The sequence below is a fragment of the Coccinella septempunctata genome, chromosome 2 (assembly GCF_907165205.1).
Source record: "Coccinella septempunctata chromosome 2, icCocSept1.1, whole genome shotgun sequence".
In the NCBI taxonomy this organism is placed as follows: domain Eukaryota; kingdom Metazoa; phylum Arthropoda; class Insecta; order Coleoptera; family Coccinellidae; genus Coccinella; species Coccinella septempunctata.
The window spans coordinates 24,376,047-24,399,714 of record NC_058190.1 but is presented as its reverse complement, the minus strand read 5'-3'; the positions used below and the strand labels follow the sequence as shown (position 1 = coordinate 24,399,714).

Below are 23,668 nucleotides of genomic sequence, written 5' to 3'. Positions count from 1 at the left end.
GAGGAGTTTAGGAGTGATATAGACTCAGTTACTTTAGAAGAATTTTATTCATTTCTTCGTCAGAGATCTGTTGTCTTAGAAACTATGAATGCTTGTAAATCTGTTAAGAACAATGAGAAACGTCATAGCTTACCAAAAATAAATAACAAATCCTTCATTGCGTCCTCACATGATCTTTCACCTTCTAAAGGGTGTCTTATATGTAAACTAGAACATAAAATTCATGAGTGCTCTAAATTTAAATCATTGCCTATAGAAGAGCGAATCGCTAAAATCTCTTCATTAAAACTGTGCACTAACTGTCTTCGAGGCGGCCACCAATCCTATCAATGTAAGTTGGGCGGTTGTAGAATATGCCATCGAAGACATAATACATTGTTACATAAGCAATTACCTTTACAACAATCAATACAACAAATAAAAAATGAACAATCTGCAGTTAATACTAATAACAATAGTTTAAATACAAGTGAAAATTCGAATTTTTCAAATCCTGCAGTCGAGTCCACGGTAGCAAGCTCATCTGGCACTTCTATTGCTATGTCTGCTGTCTCCACCAATCAAGCTCTTCTTTCCACGGCGTTGGTCAGGGTGACAAACAAGGACAAAACATTTATTCTCAGGGCTTTGCTGGACTGCGGCAGTCAATCATCTTTTATTAGCTATAAGGCTCAACAAAATTTAGGTATCTACAAAATAAAAAAATATCATCAATATATTTCTGGTTTGGGAAATATGCTACTAAATGTCAATGAACATTGCAACATAAATATACAATCGCTTCACAACAACTTTAATATGAACATAAATTGCTTTATTCTACCTAAAATTACTGATAATGTGCCCCATTGTACTTTGCGTATCGAGAATCTAGGAGTCCCTAGCTCTTTGCACCTAGCCGATCCAGGGTTTCATCAACCTTCAGTAATAGATTTACTGTTAGGTGCTGATATCTTTTGGGATCTGCTTAAGCCAAATAGGCTTATCCTGGGACATCAAGGTCCTATATTACAGGAAACCTACCTGGGTTGGATAGTAGCTGGCCCCATGAGGGGGAATACTCACGATAAAGACAAAAATACTAAAATATATTGCCACTTCTCAAAGGAAATAAGTAAACAATTAGCAAAATTTTGGGAACTGGAGGAAATTCCTAGAGATAATAAAAATCTCAAAAACAACTACTGCGAGAACTTATTCAGTCGAACTACTCATCGTGAACATGATGGTAGATTTTGTGTTCGAATACCACTAAAAGAGAGCTCATCAGTTCTAGGTGATTCATATAAAATTGCCGAAAAAAGGTTAATGCAATTGGAAGAAAAATTTAAGCGCAAACCTGTTTTCAAAGAGGAGTATCGTAAATTTATTAGAGAATATGAACAATTGGGACACATGACTGAAATTCCTAAACCTATATTTGGTTGCTACCTTCCACATCATGCAGTATTGAAGGAAACTAGTGAAACAACAAAACTACGAGTTGTTTTTGATGCTTCTGCAAAAACCTCTACGGGTATATCGTTGAACGATATACAATATATCGGACCAGTAGTACAAAACGACTTGTTCTCAATTTTACTGAGGTATAGACAGCACAAGTTTGTGGTGTCAGCTGATGTGGAAAAAATGTACCGTCAGATCCTCGTTGAGCCCGAGCAACGAATACTACAATTAATTTTGTGGCACGATGATCCGACCCAGACCATTAGGGTATTTCGTTTGAATACAGTAACCTATGGTACTGCATCAGCACCATTTTTGAGTACGAGATGTCTTCACCAACTTGGATTGGATTGTAGTGATGAAGTAGTCTCAAAATGTATAAAGGACGATTTTTACATCGATGATTTACTTTCTGGTACTGATGACCCAGCTGAGTTGATCCATATAGTTCAATCAATCACTGAAATTTTAAGATCGGCTGGTCTTCCGTTACGAAGGTGGCGTACAAACTGCCCATCTATCTTTCAATTCCAGTCAAATATCTCTACACCTAAGGACTTAGATGTTTCTTCACCATCCAGTGTCTTGGGATTGAAATGGGATCCATTAAATGACATTCTGCAATTTTCAGTTGAAAACATCAACTTAAACAAAAATGTAACTAAACGTACTATTTTGTCCAATTCTGCTAAACTCTTTGATCCATTGGGTTTGCTAAGCCCTTGTACTATCGTGCCGAAGATAATACTACAAAAATTATGGCAATCCAAACTGGGATGGGACGACCCAGTAGATGATAAATTAGAATCAGAGTGGCGGAATTTTACAATTAATTTGAACACAGTATCAAAGGTCGGAATTGGTAGACATATACTCATCAATCAGCCCGTTATTATAGAATTACATTCATTCTCAGATGCTTCACAGGCAGCATATGCTGCAGCTATTTACCTCAGGTCGATAGATAGCTCAGGCAACATTTTCGTCAAATTAGTCTGCGCCAAAACCAGAGTCGCTCCAGTAAAACCTACGACAATACCACGCCTTGAGCTGTGCGGGGCATTACTGTCAGCACGACTGAGCTCAAAGGTTGCGAAATCACTCCGTTGTGATATAACTTCTTCCTATCATTGGACTGATTCAACGATTGTTTTAGGTTGGTTGTCCTCTGAAGCTTGTAACTTGCAACCCTTTGTCGCCAACCGTGTCAGTGAAGTACAAGAATTGACTGCATCTGGTACTTGGAGGCATGTGCCAGGCGATAAAAATCCAGCGGATATGGCCTCTAGAGGTGTAAATCCTAAGTGTATGCAGTCAGCTACACTTTGGTGGGAAGGTCCACCATTTTTATTTGAGGATCCTTGTAGCTGGCCTCAAACAATGAACACAAAAAATATTCTCGATTTACCCGAGAAGAAAACTACTGCTAAATGTTTACACGCTACGACTACACTCAATTCTACTATTCATGTTAACTCTTTGATAAACTTCGATAAATATTCAAGATTTTCAACTTTACAGAGGTCTGTAGCCTACGTTTTACGTTTCATCTCAAATTCGCGCAATAAAGTCGATAAATTTTCAAGTTCATTGTCCACTGTTGAGTTACATTCTTCACTCCAATTGTTGATAAAACTGCACCAGAGAGATTGCTTCTTAAATGAAATCAGAATTTTAAGTAATAAGCAGAACTTACCCTCTTATTCTCGTATGTTGTCGCTCAGTCCGTTCCTTGATGAGAATGGCATACTTCGTGTTGGTGGCCGCATACAGAAGTCGAAGGTTAGCTATGATAGAAAACATCCTGCTTTGTTAGATATAAATCATAACTTCACAAAATTGCTATTTTCCTATCATCACATCAAACTTATGCATTGTGGACCTCAGCTTTTGTTGAGTGATTTAAGAAATGAATTTTGGCCTTTAAGAGGTAGAATCTTAGCTAGAAGCACCATAAATAATTGCAAGATATGTAGAATAATGAAAGCTAAATGTTTAAATCCACTAATGGGCAACTTACCTGCTTCTAGAGTCATCCCAAGTTCTCCATTTCAGGTTAGCGGTGTCGATTTTGGCGGTCCATTTTACATCACAGACCGAAAGGGTCGCGGTTGCAAAATAACAAAATGTTATTTATGTCTATTTGTATGTTTTGCCACTAAGGCTTTACATTTAGAGGTAGCAAGCGACCTTACGTCTGATGTTTTCATTTTATGCTTGCGACGGTTTATATCTCGAAGAGGAAAGCCTCTTCAATTGTTATGTGATAATGGCACAAATTTTGTCGGCGCAGGCAACGAAATCGCGAGATTCTTAAAAACAAATAACGAAGAAATCTCAGGTTTTGCAGCAAATGAGGGCATTAATTTCAAGTTTTCACCAGCATACTCCCCTCACTTCGGTGGGCTTTGGGAAGCGGGCATTAAATCCGCCAAATACCATATCACTAGAATCTTAGGAGACAAACATTTGACATTTGAAGAACTAACAACATTATTTACGCAAATTGAAGCAATCCTTAATTCCAGACCATTGACCCCACTTTCTTCTGATCCTACAGACCTTAATCCTTTAACTCCAGCACATTTCCTCATAGGCAGGCCACTCACTTCATTGCCAGTAGAAAATCTCTTACAAGCAAATCCTAACAGGCTCAGCAGATTTCAGAACCTCGAGAGCATGCGTCAACATTTTTGGCATCGTTGGAAGAATGAATATCTCAGCGAATTACAACAAAGGTCCAAATGGCGCATCAAGCAAGAAGGGCTAAAGGAAGGCGATCTGGTTGTCATCAAGGAAGCCAACGTTCCTCCTTTGAAATGGCGTATGGCCCGAGTTTCGAAATTGTTTCCCGGATCGGATGGAGTTTCAAGAGTGGCTGAGCTTTACACATCCAAGGGTATCATCCGAAGAGCTGTGCACAATCTTTGCTCCCTGCCGGTACCACCAACAGCGGAGTTCCTCGAAGTCCAAAGGGATTCGAGGGGGGGGAAGATGTTTAGTTTGTGACACCCTGTGCGCGGTTTGTACATTGCATGTGAACGCCTTTATATTATAAACATGTGTAATATGACTTCTGTGCGGAAGATAACGCATATTGAATTAATTGCGCTGTACGACATCGAATGTAACACATTAGATTAAGCCAAGAGATTGTAATTACGAATATATATTTTAAAACCAAGAAATTTTCAATTATCTGTATATCCAACGGCGCAAACAGATGGTATTCCCCCAGGTATTGTCTTCTTTGGTTTATAGGATGGGCACTAAACCTGCGATTTGAAGAATTACATATAATACACCACTTTTCTCCTGCAGACATACAATCACTATCAGCACTACTGTTGCTTCTGTACATTATTAAATATTCAATGAAAAAAACTTCCGGATTACGTCAGCCTCCTCGAAAACCTCAAATAACACTAAAAAGCCTAAAGCTTTAACTGAAAGGAAAGCATCTTTGACATGTACTACCAGGCATCGATGTAAACCTAGACCGCGATCGCGACCTCCACCGCGCTCATCCATGCATTTTCGGTATGTACGTACCCTTAGAGTAGATACTTCCAGTATACAATTCGAAACCGATTGCTGGCTAATTGAAATATTGTGACTTTCCGCAATCAGTCTTTGACAGCTACCTGTTGCGAAAAACGACAGAGCTACTAATACCCTACCTAATACTGGGTTCAACAACATTGATTCTCTGAACGTTTTTCATGTGTGGCAGCAGATCTTGAATCAAATAATAGGCCAGATTTTTAGTCAACCGATTTCTCCTTATAAATTTAGTTTCATCCAAATCAAATGGATTATATTTGTTTCGCAACATTGCACTTTCAAAATTGAATTCTCTCAGCCTATGTCTTCTACGCTGTCTGTGTATCAAAATATTCACGGGAAGCATCACAAAAGATATGGAGTTATAAAAAAATTTATAATTTATCTTTCCCAAGATTTGATTCTACGTCAACAAAATATAATATTTGATTTGAATCCACAGTTTGCAGATTGCAGCGACATCAGACAGTTGGTAGAGACACAGACTACATATATGTATTACATATTTGATAAACATTTATTTTATTTCCCGATTCTTCATTTGAAAATAAACATTCTGTGCATTTTCTGCAGTTCACAGAATTTCCATATATAAAAAAATTTTTTCTATAGAGAACGCCCAATTTTTTAAACTGGGGGTTTTACTCCTCTCTGCAGTAGATGTTGAGCAGAACTCCATTGTCTGCAAAGTGTTTGCTGCTTTTTTCCAGAAGTTGATATGGGGACTGGAGTCTGAGATTCCACATCTCAAGGATTTCCCATGAACTGCCTCTTCCCGGTTTCCATTTACGGAATCGAATAGTTGATCGAAGAAAAACAGCAAATCAGCTGTTTCACTGACGCCCTCTCCAATAGACATCATTGTATCTGTAAACAAATTTCAAATATTCAATGTCAGAAGCACCAAAGTGTCGACTTATCCCCTATCCAGACGGAACGCATTTCATGACAGTGTCAGATGGAGAATGTCTTCAATGTTTGAAACGCGTTTATCTCAAAATATCAAATATGCGCATTCCTGCTTTGGCACTGGACCGACGATTATTATTAGTTATCATCTTGTGCTTGAGAGATCATATAAAGAAATTATTGTTGGGGAAAAAGAACAGAAAAAAGAGGTAAATATATTCACTATTATTCACCTATTCTGCTGACTAAATGTAATGTCGAAGCAACTTTATGACTGAATATTTGGGCAGCATATTTGACCTTCATTTTCTTCGATCCGATAGGATTTATGTGGTCATAGTTTAAATTTGGCAGAGCTTGCAGTCCCCCGATAGTGCTCGGAGCATTATCATACAGAACGTAGGTATATATTGCCATTTGGCAATTTTCCCATCACCAAATTTAATATTTTTGTCAAGAAAATTATTTCTCATGCCCTTCAATAGGTGGGGAGGATCGTATATGGGGTATATTTTTAAATTTCGAAACTCAATAAAGCCACCCCTATATTCTTCATTTTTCCCCGAATAATTGATCCTTGTAACTTCCATGAGTTGTTGCAAGGCTTTTACATCAGTTGGAGCTTGATCACAGATTGTGGAATTAGGTTTGAAACAAATTTCTAACAATATGTTTTATACATTGGCAACCAATGTCTCCAACTACAACATATTCACACCACCAGTGAATGTAGTTTTAATTTTTTTTAGGTCCTCTAATGGCTCTTAACATGAAGACTAAGTCATGATCAGCAATCTCACGTGATTTTCGTCCATTGCCCAAATTTTTGAAACCTCCTTTACCCTCTTGGAAACATATATCTATTATATAATAATTATATGATTTGAATATTATAAAAAATGTTATAGTTACGTAAAATATTGTATGTTATTTAATATATTACCTGTCGCTTTAAATGTTGCTGCTATTTTCTCCCACTCTCTTGCCAGAACATGCCTGTTGTGATGCTGTTTATGTCGCTTATCCCATATAGCAGGAATAATAAAGACCAAATCTAATAGTTCATCCTTATTCATTGTCTTTCACGTAACTGAAGACAAATCGAAATAACCGAAATGAACCAAACGGCTGACAAACGAACTGAAAAATAAATGCGTTACCCTGGTGAATGTCACGTGATTTGAAGAGCGCCAATAAGCGTGCAAGGTACCTCGCGGCAACAACTCGATCACCATATAAAATCAAACTATTTTGTTCTGCGATCGACATCGCTGTAAACCGCGATGATAAGCGGCGAGGGTGAACGGGTGAAACATCCTTGGTATGTACGGTCTCATGGGAATATGAACGTTTGTTTTGACATCGATGTAACCATCGCGACCGCGACCTCCACCGCGCTCATCCATGCATCTTCGGTATGTACGTACCCTTAGGATGTTTCACCCGTTCACCCTCGCCGCTATCATCGCGGTTTATAGCGATGTCGATCGCAGAACAAAATAGTTTGATTTTATATGGCGATCGAGCTGTTTCCGCGAGGTACCTTGCACGCTCATTAGTGCTCCTCAAATCACATGACATTCACCAGGGTAAAGTATTTTTTAGTTCGTTTGTTAGCTTTGACTGAAAGGAGAGCATCTTCGACATGTATTGCCAGACGTCGATGTAAACCACGACCGCGATCTCGAACTCCACCATTCTTCCATCTTCGGTATGTTCGTACCCTAAGCTTGCCTGGTTTGTTTAGATTAATCATACTAAAATGGGGTAAATACCATGTTTTCGGATCATTTCTTTCTACTTCAGTTGTACACAGCTTCCGAATGTAAACTTTCGTCATATATTCTTCCATTTTGTTGCAGTATTTTACTGCAAATTCCTCATTCTTATCCATTTTCCTCTCCATACATTTGAGGCGATTTAATGCAACGGCCTTACTGTCCGGTAGTGAAACATTTTCATTTTTCCACAAGAGACCTATTTCAAATTGATTTCCGTTTGATGGTATTCTCCATAATTCCAAGAGCTTTGTTGTCTTCTCTCGACCTGCCGTTTTCCTCGGAAAATTTCATGCCGTTTTCCTCGGAACATTTCATGCCGAAATTTTCGATTTTGAAACAAGCTTTCACTGGCTTGTTGATATTTTCTCAGATTTCTTCTTGGAACTTACAGCTTACGTGGAATATCAGAGAATTCTTAGAAACTACCTTCCCTTCCATGTACAACCCAACTTAGCAGTGCATTCCATTCGACTATTTTTCTTGCTATAGTCAAAGCACATTGATCCTGGCCAATGAGGAATGTTGGTTGTGCTTCGGAGAAAGTATAGACAGGCGTTTCTTTGATGTATGGATAAGTTTCGCTCATTGTTTGCACATCTGAAGTTGGTCTGGGTAATGACAATCCGCTAACAGTTCTTACATCCTTTATTTTAAATATTTTGGAATTTTCATTCACTCCGGCTATCTCTAATGACACTCATCTTGAATTTTCTTCGTTTTTTGTGACGTTATTGAGCCACAGGTGACAAAGTGCTTCAATTGGTGCGTCAAGTCCAATTTATTGAGCAATTTTTTGACAATCTATCAAAAGATGATTCCGCTGATAGTATGGACAACTTTCGAATTTCTTGGTAGAAAAAACATTCACACTTCTTCTGTTTTGTTTATCATTTTCATATACTTTCTTCTCAGGAAAATTGAAACTATTGAAATCCGCGCAGCTTGAGGCAGAAATTGCGATTTTTCTCATCCATACGGAAAATATTTTCAGAGTCATGTTTTTTTGTAGAAAGCTTTCTTCGTCCCACTTCAGACGTAAAAAAGGTGGTAATTTAAACACGATTTCGCTCACTATCGGTGGCTTTGTCATATGCCCAGTGTTATTGAGTTCCATGGTACTCACTAAATTCTCAATTACATTAGAGAAAGGTAAATATGTTTCGAATCTTCCTTCCTTCGGAGGAGTGGCTCGTGTCACTTTGTCCATTAAGTTTTAAATTATAAACTCAGGTCGTCCAAATGTGACTTCTAGAGTTTCTAGCACTCTCTTCACGTTTTCTGGTGCAACAAGAAGTGGTTGCACTGCATCTCTGACTCTTCCTTTCAAACACTTTTGAAGGCGTATTAAATTCTCCTCTTCACAAATGTCGAAAAGTTTAGTGGAACGTTCAAATTGGCTTTTAAATAGGGGCGAGTCTTCTGGATTTCCATCAAAAATTGGTAATCTGTATTTGAAACTTTCTGTTCTGTCAGTATATTTAATCTTAAAGTAAAGTAAAGTGAAGTATATATTTATTTCAATAATTATAGTGGAAACCACAAAAATGAAACATGTCAAATAATCAATTACATAAAATCATCGCTTGCAAAAATCTACAAATTCTAGTAGGTTTACACATGCAATGATTTACTGGCGCCGGTGACTTCTGGCGCGCCAGTAACTTTAAAATGCATATGTAAACACTTACTGGCGTGCAGACGTTATCCAGGCATGCATGGATTAAAAATTTTGATCGCTTCCAAAATTTTATGCGCCAGTATCTTTTCTTGCGCCAGTGAAATTACAACTTGCAAATGTAAACACATTCCGTGCACATTTTGGGACACGATATAAATATTGCAAGGAAGCGAAGAAGTCACCAGTGGCTAAAAACCTTAGAGTGATTTGAAGTTTAAGTCAAGCACACAAAGCATCTCTCATATGGGTGTCTTTTTTCTCAATTAGTGGTGTGACACGTTATAAAAGAAAATTAAATCCTTCTTCTGTCATTCTTAAATGATTTCGAAAGCTTTGGGGTCTTACATTTAAAGTTCTTTTAAAAGAGAATATGAAGCACCCATCAGTGGTCTTTGGGAAATCCAATTGCGCACCTATAAGCGACCTTTTCTTTTATGTCGTTCCTTCCGTTTTAAATCTTCAATCATACTATCAATTATCGATTTTGCAATTTTTCGACAATTTTTTACAAGCTCCTTTCGTGAGATGATGTAGGTACCTACTTTATAGTAGATACTCTCCTTATGGAGAGTATCGATACTAGCAACTGGCGTGCAAAACACTGGAAACCGTGTAAACGCTTACTGGCGTGAAAGTTGAACTGGCGTTAAGGCTGGCGCCGGTAAATCCATGCATGTGTAAACCTACTATTCCTTAAAATCATAGGGTTCACAAATCAAAATAAACTGGTGAATCTCTTTCTTAAAGCTATTAAATTGTTTAATTTTCTTGAGCCTTGCAGGTAATACATTGAACATTCGCATCGACATATAGAGAGGATGTTTCTCGAAACTTGAGAGAGTATGTTTGGGAAAAAACCTTGGGAAAACTCCCCTTGTATTATTTTCATTCTTAAATTTATCAAAGTACTGCTGATGCCTGTGTAAAAACAGTAATGTTCTATAAATATACAATCCATGTATAGTTAAGATTTTATTTGCTTTAAATAAGGATCGACACGATTCTCGATATCTCAAGCCAAGGATAGTCCTCAAAGCCCATTTCTGTGTAACGAATATCTCATCCATATGTGAGGAGCTTCCCCAAAAAATTATACCATAAGCTGCCAACGACTGAAAGTTTGCGAAATAAATTGTCTTTAAAATCTCCTTGTCAACTGAAGATTTGATAACTTTCAAGCTATATACCACGAAGTTTAACCTTTTCCTGAGATTTTCTATAATACATGTTCATGCTATTTCAAGATCTCATCTATTATAACTCCTAAGAATGGAACACATTTCTTCACTTCAATTTCATGACCATCATTTTTAATGCTAATGGGTGTGTCTTGCTTCGATCTGTCTGTGTAGAAATAAGTGCATACTGTTTTCTGCACGTTTAGTACCAGTTTATTATTCTCACACCAGTTAATTATGTCATTGAGAACAGTTTTGAGGGAGTCAATAGATGCTGGGATGCTATCACTCCCAATCACAGCGTCAGCGTCATCAGCAAAGTTCAGAAATTTACAATTTCTTGGCAACACAAGATTCAGATCCTTGATATACACTAAGAATAGTAGGGGTCCCAATATACTACCCTGGGGAATACCCAAGGTTATTTCCTCGTCACTTGATGAAAAACACACACCCTCTCTAATCATCATTATTCTGTGTATCCTATTCTGGAGATAACTTCGAAAAAAATTCCACTGCTTGTCTCTAATACCATATTGTTCTAGTTTGTGTAGGAGCAGATTATGGTCAACACAATCGAATGCCTTTGAGAGGTCTAAAAACAATCCCAACGGCACACTTCCCTTTTCCAAGGCTTCCATAACAGCAAGACTTAATTCAAATATAGCAGTTTCAGTACTTTTTCCTTTCATAAACCCATGCTGACATTTTGAGATCACATTGAACTTTTTGAAGAACTTAAGCAAACGGTTGGAAATCACCTTTTCAAAGATCTTTGAGAAGGAGCTCAACAAACTTATTTGCCTATAATTACCCAGTTCCTCTACATCTCCTTTTTTATACATTGCTCTCAGTAATGCTACCTTGAGTGCATCAGGGAAAATTCCTTCTTATTCGGACTAGTCAGTCCTACTGTGAGACTTCTTTCTCTAGTTCAAAGTCTAAATAAACTAGGAAATAGCGTTTCTATCAATTTTCATAATTCACTATTAATTCGTCAGAAAAAATTCATTTGTCAATCATAACAAAACTTAATCATTCAAAGTGCGTATGATAAGATGAACAACAACACCTGGCTCAAAATTAATCTTCTTCAAAAAATTATTCAATCTTCACCTGCTTGGTAAAGCAGAAACCCTTGTCCGAAACCGATATGCCCTCGGACTCTGTTTTGAAAGTGTGAGAGCCATCAGAAATGACCACTTACTCGTTTCTTCTTGTACGGTATGAGAACATGAAGGCATCTGAATATTACTCAAGGATGGAACCGGGACTTCTTTACTACCTACAAAATATTGTTCGGTATATACAATGTTGATGTCGAATGTTTTTCATAGGAGCATGGATACCTGCATATGCAGTGATTTTCTCCGAAATTTTAAATTTTCAACACACTCCAGTACAAACCTGATGCTGATCCATTTGTGACGAAAAGAGTTGGTAAGGCTGGTAAGGCCTTGTTGTTCCTGATGGGGCAATATATTTATCCTAAAAATGATGATGGTAGACTAGTTTTCTCTGATAAATATCCTTCGGCCTCATTACGTTCACCTATAATAACATTCTGCAAAATATCTAATCACTTCTGGGATCTTGGAAAGTCTTTCTCTAAATGAGGGAACCTATGCCTTGGTTGAGAGTTCACTGCACAACCATAAACATCCGGAAAATTATGAAAGATACGAGTATTCTTATAGTACTAGAAGTCAGCTTTAAGGTCGAATACAGCTACCAATATTACATAGAACAAATTCTCAAAAACACTCACTCCACGTAGGGATCCTATGCTACAATGCTTTATCGTAGGACATAAAACAACTAACCTCAGACATTTTGCCAGAAGAATAAAAGACATGATGCTGGAGTCTGAGAGTGAACCGCGCTGCGTTTATCTCTGTCAATACGTTTTATGTCAAATATTAGCAATTTTCATGAGAACTTCAAAAAAATCATATTTCTTAAACTATACAGGGTGTTCGATAACTGGACAGCCAAAATGATATATTATATCTAAAATAGAATTCTGATCATAAAACAAGGAATACATTTTTCCATATCGAGCTTCGTTCAGGAGATAATCAACTTATAAAAAATATTTCAATATTTTATTTAACATTCAATAATGGTATAAATATTTATGTATATAAATACAAAACTATCGTAAATGTTCAAAAATACCACCATTTACATTGATACATGCCTGGCAACGTAAAACAAGTGAATTATAAACTTCTTCAAAATTTACAGTTTGTTGAGTAGTATGCACTGAATTCAAAATTCATACTGCTAATTGCTCAATGGTATTAATTTGTTCAGTATAAACTAGTTGTTTCAAGTGACCCCATAGGTAAAAGTCTAAAGGGTTAAGGTCAGGCGACCTTGCAGGCCAATGAACTGGACCGCACCTTCCAATCCATCTCCCATTGAAATTAGTGTTGAGCCACTCTACTACATTTCTTCCAGCATGTGGTGGTGCACCATCGTGCTGATACCACATTCTATTTTGCAGGCCAATGGGAATATCCTCATATAAATCTTCCAACCCATTTTCAAAAAATGCTATGTATGTGTCAGCATTCAAGCGATTAGGCAATATTTGAATAGGTAGCAGTTGTCCATTAAAAATGCCACCCCTAGTGTTTATTGAAAATCTTTCTTGGGATCCCCGGATTCTAACTGCGTGTGGATTTTGTAATGACCACTTATGCTGGTTGTGACTATTTTACACCCATTCCCCGTAAAGATCGATTCATGTCATAATCGAAATTTGCCCCTAATTGTTTTTCCATTTTTAAATTTACCAGAGTCCCATCAAATGTCAATGATGTAACTATACATCCTGTTTCTTTTAAAACTTCAAATAATTTTTTTTTTATGTTAGCTCTCTCCGGAGCATATAAACCGTTGATTAAACAATACCCTAATGGTAATTTCCAAGAAGCATTGATTGCTACTGCCATGAACACTAAAGCGCTGGTAGCTTGTTGTGCGCATTCATTGTCTTCTCTTAGACCTGTTCCTAAATCGACACCTCCGTGGAATTCCCCATTACCATAAATCATTTGTGACCAAATCGACATCTCATCGACATCAATGTTAATGAGGACTTGACCCTTTTCATTTTTGGCCTTCAGTGCCTGTAGAGCTTCCCTAGAAAAACCAGGTTTTCCATCAACCACACTGTACCACTTTCTCGATATGCTCGTGTGTGGTAATACATTTCCGAAAGTTTTTCTGACGTATTCATAGGCTCTAGTGGAATAAAACTGCAACGTTACCGCGAATTTTCTTATCTCAGGAGAATACTTGATGTTTCTACCCCCTTGGTTTCTTCCAAATAAAAATTTGAAATTATCTGGTATATTTCCCTGTGAATAAAATGATTGCATCATGATATTTTAATTGTAAACAAATACAACCCACTTCTCTCAGTTACCAATTGGATGGAGAATTGATAAATTATAAAACTTGAAATTTTGCTCTTTGCGGTCTATATACATAGCGATTCTTTGACTTATACATTTTAACAGCAGATTCTTGATGTTGAAAGAAACACTTTTTTCTTTGCCATTTGTTCCGATTCGGCCTAGATGAGATATTAGTCCTTTTATAAGTTTTTATAATGAGCTATGCCATCCCTGGAAAAACAAAATTCCCTTCGAGCTAAATATCCACACAACAGAATACTAGCTCATATACACTGTATATGTAGTGGATGTAGTTGAATCCAGCCAAAGTACCCATTTTTTGGAATTTCATAGGTATTTTCATTTTTGGATATCAAATTACTCGAAATTTATGTATAATACTGTTTTTTTTCTATTCGATAATATCGTTTGTGAGATATTACTTGAAATGACATCATTTGGAGATTTTCAACAGTTCTTTTCTTATTATTAAATGAGAAAGAGAAATTGGGTTTTTTTTGTCCTCAGAAATGTTCCGTTACAATTTATGTATTAATCAAAGACTCGCCCTGTATAGGATAGAGAGAGAGAGATTTTTATGAATTCCCTCTTCAGTTGGAGTTGAAGACTCCTCTAATCAGTATTTGTCTATCTACTGCATACAATCTATCAATTATTTTTTTACTACAGGACCCCACCCACCATAATAAATCTGTATAATGAAAACTATAAATGTTACCATTAGATGCTCATAAGCACCCATCGAAACCAAATTTCTTGACTTTAGATGCTTTAAGAGTTGCTTCATACTTCTTATTCTCAGAGCGAGCCGTCAATTTTTTTGCTGCAATGCTTTTATCTTCAACTTCTGATTCTCAACTTTTTTTTTCAATACTTGGATATCTGAAGTTTCACCTACAGGAAACCATACAGAGGGACTAGATTGAGGTTTGAGTAAGGAGACACAAAGCTGGATTAAGGTTTGTGGCAAATGTGGATTCATTGAAATGATATGGGAGACGATAACTCTTTATTGTTTAGGTTTATTATGAAGCTGAAGTGTAGGTAATTGAAGAATTAGCAACTAAAATGCTGCACTGGAAAATTAGGTAAAGTAGGGAAGGACTTTGTATGGCATGTTTGGATAAGGATATATAAAATTATAAAATCCCATAAACGAGTTATGGTTTAGAAATATAAAAATTCTTTATTCAATTCAAATAACTGAGATATCAATTCCACATATTTGATTCAAACTACATAAATGCCAGCCATTCATTTATGTAACCTGATTTAAACGTCTAGTACTTGATCGATACCTTCATTCCTCAGATTATCACATAAAAGCATAATGCTCTTGAGGGTAATCTGAAAACAATCAATCATTTTAAACATCCCAGTGACATTTCTCCTTCCTGTATTGGTGGTTGAAAAAACTTTCATCGTCCTTAGACTCTCCAGCATCGACAATAAAAATTTTCTTGTTCCCTGGATCCTTTGTATGGTCGTCTAAATTGGTTTACAGCTTTTTTGTTTGCATTCAATATGTCAAACAAATGGTCAAATTTCTCCAAGAAGTGTGCAGTTCCTGCTGCTGCTGCATTCATCTGACCATTTGCAATATATGTGGACAAAGCTTCAAACATATGTAGCTATTAATTTTAAACGCATAAACCCAAGTTCTGAATCACACATTACCAGAAACTACCGTGGAACTTAGCACTTGGACAGCATATTTCACTTTCATTCTTTGGAAAGGTGTCGGATAAACATGGGCATCTGTCAGTTTTATTGCCATTTTTAGGTCTTTCTAGAGAGAAAGACCTAAAAATTGTATCATATGGAGAAAGCTCCATATGATACAATTCTACAATATGCTGCCAGTTCGCCACCTTACTATCCAATTCTACCTCATATTTTAAAAGTACATTCCCCATGCATTTTATCAAATGAGGAGTATCGAAAATATAAAGTAACTTCCTACCATGCACCTGAAACACAGAATTGTCCACATTTACACCTAACTGCTTAGAAAATAACACAAAGTTAGAGCCCATAAGAAATAAGAGCTCTAACGTCAAGTCCTGCTTCGATCATTTTTCCAATGCATTCAAATACTATAATCTTCAAATCTGCTGAATTGCAGTTTGAAGTTAGGAAAAAAAAAACCAAGAGGTTGTTTCCAATTATCCTGGATTCCTCTGGCCATTAGTACTAATGCATTTTTTGCTGGAATGAATGTTTTTCCTCTTCCTATAAAATATTTTCTTGGAACTTTAATTCTAACAGAATCATGCAATGAAAAAGTTCACCTGAATCATGAAATCCTATAATTTCTTCATTTTTTTGGTCATACTGCCAATTTGCTTTGAGCTATACTTCATCCATTATGAGTACGCAAATCAAATCTTCTTTGCTTCTACCCTGCAGTCTTAACCTCAAGCTCCTGAAAATAAAATTATTTAATCCAGGAGTTTTCTGTATATTTTCTGTCATTCTCCTCAATGTGGATACGGAGGGAAAAAAATAGTTTTGAACCATTTTTCTGTAAGTTTTTGGTCCAGAATAGTATAATCCAAGAGCGTGCTGTTTAAACTCTCTACTGTATCTTCGACCTTGCAATTTTTTATCTTTCAGGTCGCAGACAGTCTTTGCTAGTTTGCCCAAAAAGTCTGGAAGATGAACATCACAAGCTTTCTTGAAATCTGCCTTTGTTACCAGATTTTCTTGGCATCATATTGCTTCCAAAGTCCTCTCAAAATTAAGCTTTTTTGTTTTTAATTTTCTTATTATTTTAGACTTGGTCTAAAAAATATAGAATATTTTCTTCATATGTACCTTTTGTTCACCTACCTTCACCAAAGTTTTCAATTTATTCTTTCTCGGAGTCCCTGAAGATAGTTCCAATGTTGATTGAGTCCCAGAATTTGTACTATGTTTAATCTAGTCAATTACTTCCAAATCTTCTGTTTATGTCCCAACATCAATACTCCTTGGTTTGAGGAATAGATTCAAAGCTGGGACTGCGCTTTTATTTAATTTGTGAGTGGTCATGAAACCACTTTCGAAATGGTCACTGCAGATCATGTTATTCTCATACAAAGATGATGGATCTTTGTTCATAATACATTCATCACTGCACGCTAATTTACAATTCAAAACTCGTGCTGGGTCATTTGGATTAGGGAATCTAAAAAATCTTTTACCCATATTGCTTCCAATGTTGCGATAGCTGGAACAGTTTTTCACAGAGCACCTCAAGCATTTCTTATTATTAGTAACCTCAAGAATATCACCCATATTAACATGCAACATGCTCGCTATTAAAATATATTAATAGAGATATCAAGAATAAAACACTGAAATGAAAAAGGTTCTTCGTTAAAAAAATTCTACAGAAATTTTACGGAAATCCTAAAAAATTTAATAAGTTGAGAAAATTCGTTTAAAAAAAAACGGTTCCAAGTAGGGGAGACCGGGGTTGGTTGTGCCAATTTTAAAGTATAATTATTTGTACATCTCGATAAAAAAACTCAAGGCTCTAAAACGCATATTTATTTAGTTTAAACATATATCTGTAGAAAAAAATAGAAACGAACTAATTGAAAGCAATACAAACATGGCTACTGAGAATTAAAAAAAAAACTCTAAATGTCACAACCTGCCCCGACATGGGGCTGGTTGTGACGCTTATGGGGTTGGTTGTGACGCCCCTACATATCGTCATCGGAATTGCAGTGATTGCATACAAAATATGGACTTTTATCCGGGCGTTCTTCATGAGCCCATCTAGAGCAACTGGTGCACTGCAGCCATTTTTCTTTAGGTCGAGAGATGGAAAAAGGTTCGTGGTTCGTGACAAATTAAACAGAAAGTTTCCCCTTCATCTTCCGAACCGCTATTAGCTTAAATGGTCTTAGCTTTAGCTTTACCTTTACCCTTGCATATATTTCTCTTGACACCGGTTTCCTTTGTTTTTTCTTTTGTTCTTTCAAATCTTTCATCTTTTGTTTTTCTTCTAATTCCTTCTTATTTGGAGTATCTGTCCATATAGCCGATCTACCAGGTTTTTGCCCTTTTCTTTTAACTAGACGTTTACCAGCCTTTGGTGTTGGTCTCAAATCTTCTGGAGAAAAATATGTTGTGATGCCAGAAGGTCCTGGTGAATTTTCAAGTTCTAAGTCTGGAAAGGAAAGGGAATATGTCTTAGATGGTGAATTTTTGGGGGTGCTTGGGGCCTCAATGTGGTTGGTTTTACTATTGGGCTGTGTTTTTGGAATGTCACAACCAACCCCAAAGCACATTTCTGCTTTGTTATCTTATTTCCAACATTATTTCTATGAATGGCCAAATAATTTTATATATGTGAGAAAGAGCATACCTGAATTAGTATTTTAACGCCACAATACTTGTTTCAGCTGTTACATTAGTCACTTCACACAACAATATTTGGCGTCACTTTTATTTCCTGAAGCACCTCGAAAATACATAAATCATCCAAACACACGCGGTACGTTAGCGATCAAAGCCACCGTCAGGCGCAATACGTAATAGCTATAGCTGGCTCTATTGGAATAATCGCGACGCGACTGATATCTATTAATTGAGCGCAAAAGGCTCTGTCACAACCAGCCCCCGTCACAACCAACCCCGGTCTCCCCTATCTCAAAACGGCACCAACTAAACTATGTGAATATTTATACAGGGTAATTCGAAATACTTGTGAATTGTATTTCTAAGTTTTCAAATTTCGTTTTTTTTTTTGGTGTAGCAGGGGGAAAATGTGCAAATCAGACGAACCAAACTCTCCTGAGGGGAAACAAGTGTGGGGATTCTCACTCTCCTGAGCTCGAGACGCACTAAAAACCCTTAACTGCTTCTTGAATATTGGTTCCGGGCATTTGCCTCTAAACCGTTCATCTCTTAGTCGGTTTTCTTGTTGCACACTATCGTGCTGGGATTTATGTGTTTATCCTCTAACGGATAACTCTTTATTGGATTTTTCAATAAGTTGATGTTCTTATTTTAATCCCTTCTTATTTGATCTCTTGGTCTCCTTCGGTAAATTCGCATTCTCCTTTTATCTTCCTCTGGGTCTTAGTCCACTTGTCTCCTGAGTTCTTGATTCGGATGGTTTTTCGCTGTTTCGAATAATTTCTCTGCTTTTCTGTTCATGAATTCCGTTATGGTTTCCCATTTTAGGTACCTATAAATCTGTCTATTCCTGACAAACCAAGGTGATCTATTGCACATCGTAGCAGCTTGTTCTCAGTGGCCTGAATTCTTTTGATATGGCTCTTTGCCGCGAAACCCCAGGCAAATGATTCCTAAATCAGTTGAAGCCTAGCAACGGCTTTGATTATCTTCAATTTTGTCTCTTTCGACATGAGGCTTCTTCTCCCTATTAAAGGGTAGAGTCTATTCATCTCTGCTTTCGTTTTGTCGATTGCTTGTTTGATATGACTTTTCCAAGTAAGTCCTTTGTCAAGCGTTATTCCTAAATATTTGGCTTCATTTTTCCAGTCGATTTCTGGGGGTCAACTTCCTGTTTCGTTGTGGGTCTTAGTCTTCTCTTATGTAGTAATATTGCTTGGCTCTTTTGTCCATTGAGCTTGATTTTCCACTTTATGCACCAGTCATTTGTTTCGTCAATCGACTCTTGTAGAACTCGTTCTATTACTTCTGGGTTTCGGTGTCGAGTTGCTCTGCCTGTGTCGTCAGCATATAACGTTAGCATGGTTCTTGGATTTTTCGGAATATCGTGAATGTATATGTTGTACAGAAGTGGCCCAAGCACTGACCCTTGGGGTACTCCAGCCTCTAAATCTCTTGTTGTGGAGGATTCTCCTTCCACTTTCACGTAAAATCTTCTATTTTTGAGATAATTCCGGATCAACTTGCATATTTTGATCGAATATCCAGCACTTCCCATCTTATATATTAATCCTTCATGCCATACTCTGTCGAAAGCTCTGGCGACGTCTAGTAAAACAAGAGCTGACAAGACCGACAGACCTCCGGCTCGTAGCGATGGCCCTCGCCCCGCAATTACTCGTGGTGAGGGAGGCCTCTACACTGGGCGCTAATGTAAACGCCGCTGTAGATTTTTATGAGAAATGAATTCGAAATTATCATGGTCAATTTAAGCAAACCATGATATTAAAATAATCTACCTGGAAAATCTGTCTTCTCCCTTACATAAATACATGTTACATTGCATTTTTCTTCATTTGTTACAGATATTATTTTATATTTAACATTTGCAGTTAATAGTACATCACAAATTCTATAAATTGCTCTCCAAGTTGTCAATTTACTTAATCCAAAACGATTAGCAACACCATTGAAATGAAAAGTAAATACTTTTTGCTCTATTAGTAGATATACAGTGCACCTTCAGTTTTTAGTCCCAATTTTAAGCATTGTTCTAATACAAGTGAAAGTTGCTCATCCTCACCGAATGCTTTCAATGTTAGCCAAATACCACAAGGTAAGTAATAATTGCTTTTCTAATGCAGTTTCTGGAAATCCTCCTATACGAGTCTCAGCAGCAGGCAGTAATCATATTTTCCTCAGTAGATTTCAGAACGTTGATAGCTTCATACGAAAATATAATTGAAATTGATGGTCTTCACAATTATGGACTGTTTTTTCGGCAAACTGCCATACTTTTGCACTAACTGCAATGCCCAGACTTGCCTCTTCCTCATCATCAAAAAAAAAGTTCAAAACCCAATCTTACTATCGCATGGTTCAAATTCATATTGTGCTTCGAAAAGTTGCAAGGTTATTTATGCGCAAGACGCAAAATACAAATATCAAATTAATGCCAATTGTTGATCAACGCTCGCACACGTTCAGGTTTGAAAATGACCGAGAACGAGATCTACTGATGACGTCACGTTCCCCGTGCTCTCTCCGTTCGATCTGTAGAACTTCAAGCCGAACTCACCCATCGAATGTCGAATGGCTTCTATACTCCATCACTTTCATTTCAGCACTCGGTTGGCGATAGAAATTTGACACATTTCACCCTGTATAGTACGAAAATGTGGGGCTATGACGCTTGTCAGAACATTTTTGGGTTTTAAATCAACGCTTTGTTGCACACTTTATATAAAAGTTTCTGTTATTACGTCTTTTATCACAATGTCGAATCTCTTCGGAAAATATGTGACGAACATAATTGTTTAGTTCATACGAACTGATTGAAGGCATACCAAATACAGTTATTTGCATGGAAAATACAAGAGATCAGTTTAATATCATAATATGCACTAGCTTGAGCTAAAGTTTGAATACCTTACATCAGTTGTAGATTTCAAAAATATTAACCCGAAGATGAAATGCATATGATGCAGTGGTTGGGAATGGGTATCTCCCGAAGGAATTAACAGATAATTACAAGAATGTTAAATTCTTCAACATACATGAATCATCTTACATCAATATAAGTAAAAGAAATCAAAGGAAGTTTCAAGTCAAGATGAACTTAACCTTTGAACAAAAATTTCACATGAATAAAAAATTAGGAGGACAACTGGCGCGTATTTGTAGCTGTTCATCTAAATACATTGATATAATAATAATAATTAGGTATTTATTGGTAAGACATTTACAATGTGCAGGACAAGTCAAATGAAAAATAGAAAAATTAATTTTCAGGAACCCTGCGACTTTTTCGATTTAAACACAAGGGATCGATTTGACATTAAACAAAAATGATTCACCCCGATTTTCAGCTGTTTATCTCCAGCGGTTTATGAATTTTTCGAAAAACACTGTTTTCTCAATTAAACTTTTTTTTCGACTAAAATTCAAAATTGGTTGATGGTGATTTTTTTTATCGTTATCAGTAGTAAGAGTGATAAGGAAGACATTTCATTATGACTCTCAGTTGAAAATCTTATTTTTGCGAGCAGATATAAAATAATAATATATTTTTTTTTATGTTACTTAAAAGTGTCCACTATGAAACTTTGTCAGAAAATGTCTTTCGTAGTTATCTAACCTCAAGAAATTTTTCATTTTTTTTGAAGTGGTGGAACATAAAAGAAAAAAATAAAAACTATTTTTTTTCCAAAATACTATGTTTCATGCATAAAAACACTTATGATGCGAACAAAATATGTAGAAAACTATTCTTCAACTGAGAATACATAATTTATTTAATAATAAAAATTCAATATAATACCAAATCCATTTATTTTATTGATACAATAATCATGAATCCATCATTCGAAAATTGGAGGACATCAAAAAATTGGCGATAAAAATGTTTCTATGCAAAAAATATTGGTTCACATTCGAAATATTGAAGACTATTATAAATATCGGTTAGTCTTCGTCACTGTCTTCATTAACAACAGCTTCAACTTTTTCATTTACAAAGAGACGACACAATATTTCAGCAGGTTTTACTATTTTTGCCAAATATAGAGCAAAAGAAAGATAATATATTATAGCTGAAATATGAGAACAGTGCGTCTACCATTAGCACAATCACAACAATATCGCCTTATTCTAGAAATCTCATTCTATTCTGGCTCATTATCCACAAAACAATGGTAAGTTTTTTACTCAATATGCCGAGACCTCACTTGTAGTTTGATAATATTTTATTTGGTGTTGTGTTTACGTATTGCAGTGTTATTGTCTTCATTTATTAACATTTGATATGATCCTGCGAAAAAAATCTTCAATTCTTTTTCCGTTAATTCAGGAAAATTTGTCAAATCATTTGAAGAGATCGTACTGAACGGAACTTTTTGTCTTGCCCAACGATTTATTTTTACCTCCAACGCCAACGTATTATCATAATCTTTTTTCGATTTCATTGCAGCCACAACTCTTTCAGAAAGATCAACTTCAGAATCCAGTCTTGCTCCAAATTCGTTATCTGAAAATCAAGAATCTCGAAAAAAAAAGGTGCTTTATGAAGCAACTTATTATCTAGTTTATGATGGATTCATGATTATTGTATCAATAAAATAAATGAATTTGGTATTATATTAAATTTTTATCAATAAATGAATTTTGTATTCTCAGTTAAAGAATAGTTTTTTACATATTTTGTTCGCATCATAAGTGTTTCTATGCATGAAACATAGTATTTTGAAAAAAAAAATAGTTTTAATTTTTTTCTATTATGTTCCACCACTTCAAAAAAAATGAAAATTTCTTGGAGTTAGATAACTACGAAAGACATTTTCTGACAAAGTTTCGTGGTGGACACTTTTAAGTAACATAAAAAAAAATTATATTAATGTTTTATATCTGCTCTCAAAAATGAGATTTTCAACTGAGAGTCATAATGAAATATCTTCCTTATCACTCTTACTACTGAAAACGATAAAAAAAATCACCATCAACCAATTTTGAATTTTAGTCGAAAAAAAAGTTTAATTGAAAAAACAGTTTTTTTCGAAAAATTCGTAAACCGCTGGAGATAAACAGCTGAAAATCGGGGTGAATTATTTTTGTTTTATGTCAAATCGATCCCCTGTGTTTGAATCGAAAAAGTCGCAGGGGCAGATTTTCCATATAAACCCGGCTATACCATACCCTTTATTGAAAACCCTGTGGTAAACTTTACGCATTAATTCACTCAAACATAAACTTCTCAAATGCCATAACCTTTTTGGGTCTCCCAATGGAAGAAAATTCTTTGTCATCCTCTTCATTCACAATTTTTCTGATTGTGGA

The 23,668-nt window shown here is 36.2% G+C and overlaps 1 protein-coding gene across 1 annotated transcript; it reads left to right on the top strand.

The window, feature by feature from the left end:
• Positions 1–540: 540 nt before the first annotated feature.
• On the top strand, positions 541–4,455 carry LOC123307110. The gene has a single exon (XM_044889328.1). The coding sequence runs from the start codon at positions 541–543 to the stop codon at positions 4,453–4,455; it is 3,915 nt and encodes a 1,304-aa protein (XP_044745263.1).
• Positions 4,456–23,668: the final 19,213 nt, after the last annotated feature.